This window comes from Eurypyga helias, unplaced genomic scaffold, assembly GCF_000690775.1.
Source record: "Eurypyga helias isolate BGI_N326 unplaced genomic scaffold, ASM69077v1 scaffold52203, whole genome shotgun sequence".
Taxonomy (NCBI): domain Eukaryota; kingdom Metazoa; phylum Chordata; class Aves; order Eurypygiformes; family Eurypygidae; genus Eurypyga; species Eurypyga helias.
Genome location: NW_010242837.1, coordinates 1 through 10,181, shown reverse-complemented (window position 1 = coordinate 10,181; position 10,181 = coordinate 1). Strand labels below are relative to the sequence as shown.

At 44.4% G+C, this 10,181-nt stretch overlaps 1 protein-coding gene across 1 annotated transcript; it reads left to right on the top strand.

Moving 5' to 3' along the window:
• Positions 1–431: 431 nt before the first annotated feature.
• On the top strand, positions 432–8,951 carry NPL (N-acetylneuraminate pyruvate lyase (dihydrodipicolinate synthase); the record flags this gene model as incomplete). Its single annotated transcript, XM_010149185.1, is given in 10 exon segments — positions 432–505; positions 1,616–1,703; positions 2,838–2,895; positions 2,976–3,051; positions 4,309–4,401; positions 5,199–5,347; positions 5,542–5,588; positions 6,388–6,472; positions 7,316–7,355; positions 8,713–8,951. Coding segments are annotated over 10 exon segments (949 nt in total), but the record flags the coding sequence as incomplete, so codon positions are not given.
• Between the last annotated feature and the right edge of the window lie 1,230 nt (positions 8,952–10,181).

The window sequence follows — 10,181 nt, the reverse complement described above, 5'->3', positions numbered from 1 at the left end:
CCACCACTCTCTGAGTGTGACCTTACCCACCGGGTGGTTCACTCATCAAATCAATGCCTCTCCAATTTAGAGACAAGGATGTTGTGCGGGACAGCATCAAATGTTTTGCATGAGTCCAGTTCTCTCGTATCTCTCAAAAGAAAGTCCTTGCTCTGACAAGTCTTCAGTGGTTACCAATTGAGATAAAAGGTTGGAACAGTGAACTACTTGTCAGGAGGAAGAGAAACTGGAAGAAATTATTCGGAGCTGAACTGTTACCTGAAAAGTTAAACACATGTTGAGGGTGTCGTACTTTGGGGTAATTTTTATGTGCACATATGCAAGTCTTCAAAAACATGTATTTTTTTGCTTTCTTCATCTCTAAGTTATATGTGGGTGGAGACTTATGGTTGCTGAGGTTCCTAAGGTTGCTGCGGTTCTTTTCATTTCAGACAAATTAACCTTTCAGTGATTCGTCAATATGTGGATTATCTGGTAAGCAAGCAGAACGTGAAGAATGTCTTTGGTAAGTGTTTTTTTTGGACAGAAACTGTGTCACACCCTTTTCCCTGGATGGCAATCCTGTGGTATCTTGCCTGACAAGAGCTGTAGAGGGAGGGACTACATGTGGGATCATCCTAGACGTTTATATTCATTGCTGGGAAGAGTGTAAGCAATACTTGAGGCATCTGCTTTTGCCTACACCTCATTTCTGCGTGGGTTAAATAAGTGTTGCCTTCATACAGTGACATTTCCAGAGATCAATAGATAATGCTGTGTTGGCAGAAAAGACTCTGAATGATTCTCCCCTTTGTGTGGGCAAGATACAATGATCTGATCAAAAAACATCAGCTCAGTAGTCCAGGGAATTCAGTGGGCTCATCAAAGCCAAATGGGCTTCTTTAGGAGACCTGGGTGATACCGAGGTGGTCACTGTTCCCACCTCTCTGCTTTGCCTCTGCCTCGGGGACTGCTGCGAGGGCAGCAGGGATGGCTGGGTGAGGAATACATAATCTGTAAACCTTCATTCACAGCCTGGAATAGTTAAGTAAGCTGATGTCAGTGATAAGATTTTGGTTCAAAACTTCAGGCAAAAGAGTGCCAAGATGCAGAGCAGAGTGTGGCAGTGACATCAGCTGTCTCATTCTCATCTGTTGATTGTGACCAAACATACTGACATCCGTTGTTTTCTAGGGATGCTTTAGCCTAGGCAGCACACATGGTTCAACTCATGACAGGGACACCAGGTTTCAGGTCAGGCGGTTCCCTAGGCATGGGGGATAGACAGTCACTGGCGGGCTTGCGGGGCATCCCTCTGTGCACTTGTCATAGCCTGCCTCACCCTGCTCAGGGCAGGAGGTAGTGTCTGCTGGGGAGTAGGGGGGTGGGCAGTTTCCCAGTTTCAGCAGCTGGTTGTGTCTCCTCCCTCCCACCGCTGGGAAACACCCAGGTTTCCCACACAAGCATTTAGTGATGATAACACTGCAGTCCCTATGCAGATGCTGGTGTGGACCATTGCCATCTTAAAATGAGTCGGGGAAGAAATATTTCTGTTTAATATCATTAAAAGTGCTGGTTCTTCAGTAAAACTAATTTGTGTAGGCCAGGCCTCAGTAAGTGTGTTGTGTTGAAACAGTGAATGGCACAACAGGAGAAGGACTGTCCCTTAACATCCAGGAAAGGAAGCAGTTGGCAGAAGAATGGATTTGCCAAGGAAAAGACAAGTGAGTAGCTGAGAGTGAACTGGGGAATTCCAGATCTCGTGGTACAATATAGGCATGCCTGACTGATTGCAAAGCCACATCTGCTGGTGGGTTTTTTTTGGGGAATGTTTTCTTGATGGGCTTTGTTCCCCAGCTCCTTCATCATAGAAGTCTGGTTTTGTCACTGCTCCTGCTGCTTAGAGAGCTTGTAAGAGTGCTTGTCTTTGGTACACGGTGTGTGGGGGGTCATGGATGGACAAAAATTGCTCTGGGAGGAAAAAAAAGGGCTGTGCCCTTTTGCTTATTCTTGAGAAGAAATGAAAGTAAAGAACAATCTGCTTATTTATGCCCTTTAAGCATTTCTAAAACTTGTAATACATTAAATGATTTGGTATGGGGGAAGCTGAGGTGTATGGTGGTTCGGTACTTCCCTAAAGGTGCAAAGTCAGTGGCAGAAGAAGGAATTCAACCCAGATCTGCAGCTCTGTATGCAATTGCAAGTCCATTAGCCATTTCTCATATCTGTCTTAGTCTTGTAGCACTCACCACTGCTGCCTTCTTGGTTGGTGTGTCAGAGGATGTGGAGAGGAGGAGGTGTTTGGGTGAGAAGGATAGTGAGGAGAAATAAACTTGTGTGAAGGCTTACAGTCTGTACAGATATAAAGGAGAAACCAGAAATGGGACTGATGGACTGGAACCTGGCAGGAGCAGACAAGCAGTCAAAGGTGTTGCTCTGAGGTTGAACTCTACTGGTAGTTCTGCAGAACAATAGGTTTAGAAAGCAAAGATATGCTTTGATATCCTTTCTTTTTCCCAGCTTCCCCTTAAATCTTTAAATTTTAATTTTAACTTCCTAATAAAATGCTAAAATCTGTCCCTCCTGACAGCCTTGCGGATACAACAGCAAGGAGTCATGTACGAGTCGTATCTGAAAATGTGTTTTCTTTTTGCCTCCACCAGTTGCTTGCCACTGTCAGCATTTTCCCCGTGCGTCTGCTCGTCAGGTCAACATGCAGGTTCAAATCCCTTTTAGGTTTAGTTTTTACGGCTCTGTGAAGTTGTTCTTCTCAGGTTCCCTGGTCTGAAATGAGTCAGACTGATATTTTTCACTATCACTGAAACCTTCCCAAACCTTTTGAATTTGTTTTTGTGCAGACTGGATCACGTGATCATTCATGTGGGAGCACTAAGTCTGCCAGAGTCCCAAGAGCTGGTGTGTATTAGATATGATTCTTTTTCCCTGTGTGTGCGGTAAATACAAATCAGATGTACCTACTTTCCATTCTTTTATAGGCAAGACACGCAGCATCCATAGGTGCTAATGGTATTGCTGTAATAGCCCCCTTCTTCTTCAAACCCACAAACAAAGGTGAGTCGATGTAATTGCTGATGCCCTTTAATATTGCCCTCCAAACCTTTATCATGGATAAAGGTTAATGCCCTCTTCTTTCTTTGAAAAGTATTCTTGTGATAGTATTTGCACGCCTGTCATGTCTGGTGCCATGCAAAAGCAAAACCTAGAAGAAGCATTTTTTGAAAGATGGGAGATATCGGGATTCTCCCAGTAAGAAGTGGGAAGGATGCCTTCTGGCATGTACTTTGTTAGCCTCTTGTAAAAAGAAGAGTGGCCCATGGCAAGAGTAGTTAACTAGTCTGTCTTGTGAATAGATAGTATGGAGTTCCTGCTTGATCTGGGCCACAGCAGGAAGCAGTTGGTTCCATGCCGACCCTTGCTGCCCACTGACCAAGTTGATAAACTGCTGACACACAGGCACACCTCTTGTTACGGGCCTGGTCACATTTGGTTCTGTTCACTTAGGGTTACCTCAGAACTTAGGAATTGAGCGTTTTGCTTTTAATATAATGAACATAAATAAAAGAACCACATGAAGTGGAGGTTTGTAACAGAAATGTTAAAATTTGAATGAATTATGAATGGAAATGTTCATGTGAAACACCAGAAGAGACCGGAATGGATTGTCAGAATGGCAGGTATTGGCAACCAATGGCACAATCGCTGCCAATCAAACTGATAAGCACAGAGGAACAGCACAAAAAGATAGCAGAAAACCTCTGTTGATAGTAGCAGGATGGCAGTGAGGTTTCAGCATGCTGCTCTTCCTGCTGTGCCAGTGGGAAGACTGCCTAAGATTTATGAAGGATGCCTTGAAGAAGACCGTCAGGAAGAATGTCAACCATAATGACAATTTGATTCCTACAATGGTATGAAAAAGTTGTCCTAAGATCTGTTCATCATCACCATCGAGCAATACCCCAGGGATGTGAATGTGAACTTGATGCCTTGACCTCTGTTGCGCACAAGTGATGCTGGTGAGACCACTTTGGCATACAGGTCTTGAGGTTTGCATGTGTAAGAACATGCATGAGTTATTTCTGTAAGAGAATGAGTAAGAGTTACTGAAATTGGTTTGGTTTAAAATAAATATCGTATAGCCTTCCCCAAGATCACCTGCTGAATTTTGTTGCATTTAATCTTTATGATGTGTATGTGGCTGTGTATGGTATGCAGGCTGTAGATGGCCTCTCCCTGGCCGCTGTGAATCTGAGCTGTCTTTCACTACGCAGTTTCCTTCTCTTACGGGCGTACTTGATTGTTTCCTTCCAGATGAGCTGATTGCTTTTTTACAGAAGGTCGCATCGGAAGCCCCTGCGGTTCCATTTTATTACTACCACATCCCTCCTGTAACGGGTGTGAAGAGTAAGTACTGCTTAGTCAGCTCCCTCTGAACCCGTAGGCTCACAGCAACCTGAGTAATCCCAGTGCTGGTGTGATTAGTCTACCAGTAGTATGTGGTCTGTACTCCTGTCACAAGCAAGCTGTAGTGGAAAGGATCTTTTCCAAAGCTGGGAGGTGAATCCAAGACTGGAAAAATAAATTGAATTCCTCGTCACTGAAAAAATTCAGTTTATGTGTACTGAAGAACTGGGATGGAAACGATGCCGACCGTGGCTTCGCAGTTGGTGTGGGCCAGGATGGGTGGTTGCCTTGGATAACCATAGTTGGATCCCATTGCATGCAGGGTAGTTACCACTATCTCTCTTGGTGTACCCTGACTGCCTAGTCATGTTTGCTAGTAAATTACTTATGAAACCACAGTGTTTTCCCAAGTCTTAACTATTTAGCAGAGGAATGAAGAATAGAATACAGATCTTCGGTTAGTGGCTCTAGACAGCAGGCTGTGTGGTGTTTCTGTATGCATGCATTTGTGTTTATTCTTAAATGTGTTGCTGCCAGTTCATTCCTAAACTTTCACTTCTGCAGGGTTTCTCCCTTCTAATCTGGTAAAAGGAATGCTTCAAAGAGGGCAGAAAGATGTCTTTTGTATAACTCTGGGAAATAATCACACTGAAGTTGTCTTACTGGTTGTTTTAGAGCTATACTTAGGCCAAAAACGAGTAACTTGTACAACAGTCAGTCTCTGTCCTGGGGACAAGACAGGGAAATCTCCCAGAACAGGGGTGTGTTTCTTCATATGAGATTGCTGTTCTGCGCAGTTCGTGTTGAAGAGCTGTTGGATGGAATAAAGGAGCGGATCCCCACCTTCCAGGGTGTGAAGTTCAGCAGCACGGACCTCTTGGACCTTGCGCAGTGTATAAACAAGAATGAGAGAGAACAGTTTGCGTTTCTTTATGGTGTGGATGAGGTAAGAGGCTCCTCTTAAAAATTATTTCTTCTGTGGCATTCTCTTGCTTCAGCCTTGGGGGGAAAAAAGTAACCCTGGACTTTCAGTGCCAGGTAGTTTTGCTGCTCCCTCCCACCACCACTTTTTTTTTTCTTTTTTTCTTTTACTACATGAAGTAAAAATGTTTTCTTTTCTCCCCCTCCCCCCAAAACTAGCAACTCTTGAGTGCACTGGCAGTAGGGGCAGATGGAGCAGTTGGAAGGTTAGTATGGCTCGGACTCCTTCCCCTAGACATGCACACCTTACTGTTGTATCTTCCCCTATTTACACAGTATTTCTCTCGCTGTCTTCTGGCACGGGGAGGGAGGATTTTGCAGGGTAGGGCTGTGCAGTAGAAGCAGACCGACAGGCTAGCTCCAGGGCTGGAGATGGGACAGTCATGTGATCTGGGATTTTGGAGTATGGTGGTTTGGGTGATTATTGCTGCAGTCTGTAAGCTGATTTATGATAATAATATATTTCTTTATCCTCACAACAACTTTTCGAAGTAGGGAATCCCTTTTATCTTCATTATATGGGTAAGGAACCAAAACCCAAAGAGGTTAAAATCGTTTGCCTTAGTTCACATGAAAAGTCAGTAAGGAAAAGGACTCGGCTGAGTTTTATTTCTGATTTGTCTTCTGCCCCTCATACCAAGCTGCTTAGATGAATTACTGTGTGATATCTGTGTTCTTCAGTAGATGATCCATTAAATGAACAAATAATTGGGAGATTGACTTTCTGTGTTGTCTAATTGTTTTTTTTTATTTATTTTTGCAAAGCACTTCCATTTGAAAAGAACTGGGAAGAGAAATCTGCTCTCTAAACTCTTCTGTAGGGCTTGGCATGCTTCACATGCCTGGCAGTATAAACCTCACATAGATTGCATGAATCTCTGTCGTAATAATGGCATTCTTACAACGTCAGCAGAGAAAGCCTGTGGCTATGTCTTCTGTTTCAGTGGTCCTAAGCTCCCGCTTTGCATTTACTGATTCTGGTTCGGGTTTGGTTCTTTTTGGCAGTACGTACAACTATTTGGGCCAGAAAACCAATCTGATGTTGCAAGCCTTCGCAAAGCCAGACCTTGCGTTAGCGCGGAAGTATCAGGTACGGTATCTGTACTGTCTCTTCTAGCAGCCTTCTTTCTCTTCTAGCTTAATGGGGCTGCTGTGTGGTTTTGGCATCCATTCCCTGAGGTAGCTTTATTAAACTTCTTTTAGCTCTGCTCCCCTGCTTGTTATTCATCTTTCCTCACCTTTTTGACCAGTCCTTACTGACTTTTAACCAAGATCTGCCTTACTTGTCCTGCAACTCTCTAATCTCATCTATGCAAAGTAAGCGGTGGCCTGACCTTTCTCCTTGAACAAGCAAGCCCACAATGGCCAAGCCCCTTGACTGGGAATATTCTGGTCATGATGTAGGGCAGAAAGCCATCCCAAAGAAGCTTTGCCTTGACCCCTCTGGGTCTTGGGCAGCTTGAAGATTTGTGAGGAGTTCTGAGCCATCAGTATACAATTTATACCCAATGTTTTTATGGGACATTTGAGACATCCTTTTTTTTTATTAAAAGAGAAGTGACTGCAGGATGAAAGTCTAAAAGACATCAGAAAGATGATCTGCTCTAGGAAGTCTCTTCTCTAGGCAGTGAATATTCAGATTTGTAAACCTTTAGACTGGCACGAGACACATCAGTTCTCAGACTGCAGTGAGGGACAGCTTTAACACCAGTGATAGACTGAGAGGGAGTGATGGTATTCTTCTATCCATATCTCCCTCCTTCCCCTATTCCAATTGGATTCAACTAGTATTTCCCATCGACTGTCCAGATGGCCAAGGGCTTTTTTCAAAGCTGTGCGACAATTGTATAAGATGTAAATATCCTAATAGCCCTAGGTGCTTTTACATCTTAAAATTTGAAGGAGTTAATAACCTGCTGTCTGTCTTTTCTAGTTTCTCACTGGGGAATTCCTCAACTTTGTCATCAAACTAGGTAAGGCCTACACAGCTTGTTTCCCGTGTTACATCTAAAAATGCAGAGTTGGTGCTCCAGAAACACTCATGTTGCTGTACCTCAGAACTTCCTTCCTGAAAGATTTTGCAGTGAGAAAATGTTTTCAGAGTTAGTGGCAGCTGGGACCTCATCAAGCTGACCAAGCATCCCTGTCAGCTTCCACTCTCATTTCCTTCCTTCTTCTGTGAAATTTCACAGATTTAAAGCTGTGACTCTTCTTGTCCTGACTGTTTCTGGGGGTTGTCTTTTTTGTTCTGTCTCCAAAAGCTCTTTTCTAGCTTTGTTTCCAGAGTAATTTTTCTGAGATGGTGGTGCTCCAGTAGGAAAACAGCTCTGATACTTGTCTTTTCTGCCTTGCTATAATTCAGTAGTAACTCTGTCCAAGGCTGTACAAGGCTAAAGCATTTGAAAATGGAAGGATTTTTAGAAACAAAATGAAATCAAAATTAAAACCAACTAAGTCAGAGTAGCGTAGGGAGATTGACTCAGGCATTTAATGATTTTCACTTAATGAAGAGAACTGTTTTGCTATATTTTTGCCATATGTTTGCAAGCCCCAAGGAATCTAGCTGAGCTTTGGTGCTTGACTGCATTTATTGGGTTAAAAGTGAGAGGAAATGCATCATTATTTAGCTGTATAAATAAAGTGGGAAACACTCAATTTCCTGAAGTACATAAGGAGCCTTGAGCCATGGACAGAGAGGCCTTCTGAAGTTTCCCATGGTGTTTTAAGCCGGTACCCAGTGTCATTGTCACGTGTTGGTAGGAAGGTACTAATCCCAGGGCTTTACTTTATGTGAGTCTACACTGGGAGGTAGCTACAAGGCTGCAAAGATTGGGTTGCTGGGGTGATGAATTGTCTGGGATAGCTCAGCCTACCGGTGAAGGTAAATTTGAAGTTGCCCTGTTTTTCCTTGGGTTACGTATAGAGGACTCACAGCATCTTTTCTGTTGGTAGGGCTGCATAGCAATACATTTTTGGCAAGGAGGAAGGAACACAAACACAGCCCTGTGTATCTGAAAAACTGACATAATAGTTTGTAAAGTGTGTGTCTAAGAAAATACTCTGCTTGGTGTCTTTAGGAGGGAAGCAATGATGGTATAATATATAAATAAATGTAATAGGTGTAATTTTTACTATAATGTCTTTTCTGTCTGCAAGTATGAACATCTCTTCTTAGTTACACTGTTCTCACTTCTGAGAAGTGCTTCAAGCCTGGCTTATGCTGGATCATACAGGAACTCTATGCTGCTGCTTTTATGGACACCTTAAGTACAGAGACTGCCTTAAGTGAAATGAACTCTAAATTACCTGATTTTGCTTTTGTCTGCCCAGGTTTTGGTGTTGCACAGACTAAAGCCGTAATGACTTTTGTTTCTGGCATTCCCATGGGACCTCCACGGCTTCCACTTGTTGATGTCTCTGAGGAGTTCATTGTCAAGGCCAAAGCCAAGCTGGATAGCATTGTGTGGCCTGATGGCAACTGATGTTCACTTCTGTGTCAATCTAGAAGTGGAAGCTCCTTTTCTGGAATTCACTGCCACTTGGCACATTCCCCACATGATGGGCTGTGATTTCTTTCAGCGAATTGGCAATGTGCCTGAGCCCCTTCCTGTTAGGGCTGGCTTTGTTGGCACACCTGTAGTCTCGATTTTGTGTAACTTCACTCTGCTCCCCTGGAGCACTGCACGTCCCAGGACTAGCTGGCATCTTTTATTAAAAACAGTAAAAAAAGCAAATTTTCCCCAGTTGAAGGATTCTGACTCCCTTTGTCTAGAAAGGAGGAAGATCTGTCTCTACCCTCCCTCCAGCTAGATCATGGTTTGTCCTCTCCCTAAGTATCTCTAGTACTACGGTGTGTTTTTAAATGTTGGTATAACACTGTCTAGTTGCTCCAATGGGTATTTTATGGTTTGTCACAGAGCCATTGGGACACTGACTTGACTACATGTAAAAATCCAGGTTTTGTCTGATCTCATTGTCTTTGTGCACTTCCACTTAATGCAAAATTAAAAAAACCAAAACACTCCACCTCTGCATCAAAAAGCTTTTGGCTCTTTCATGGGCAGATATTTCTCCATCTTTATCCTTGCAACAAAAATGAGGGCAGAATTGAGCTGTACATCTCCACACTGCGATGCAGAATACTGTCGGACGTGTACCTGCTGTCAGGTCAGAGGCCCTCCTCCGCACCCTGGGCTCACCCCTCTCCACCAGCTTGACTTATTACTGCCTTGACAGTCGGTGTGGCTGACAAATGTGAGTTCCTGTGCCCTCTGCCAGCTGGCTGTACCTCCTGACAGCACTCCTGTATGCAAAAATCATCGCCCGGGGTGCCTGGAAGGGGAGGAGAGGGAAACGTGGAGAGGCACGTTGCTAACTTGTTGTAACACAGGAACGTGGAAAATTCGACTAACTTCCTCTCCGCTGTAAGCGCTGAACGAGAAACACACCATAATAAAGGTTTCTCCCCGCGCCCCCTTCGGTTTGGCAGCTTTTGGAGAGCTCTGTCCGGCGAGGGGAAGGGGTGGGATCAGCCTGGGGCGGCGTGGGTGTGCACGGATGCCCTCGGCACCCTCAGCGGGAGGGGAGCAGCTGGGGCCTGCGGGGTCCCTCCTCTGGGCACGCGGGAATTGCGTGCTCGGCCCTTTTACAAATAAACCTTGGCGCCGTCATGCCAACGCCCTGGCTCCCCGAGCAGGGCAGTGCGGGGCACGGGTACGCGATGCAGAGAGAAGGGGCGAATTCTCCTAGCCGGCCCCAGTTACTCTGTCGGGTTTGGGATCGCTTTGTGTGGCGGAAGT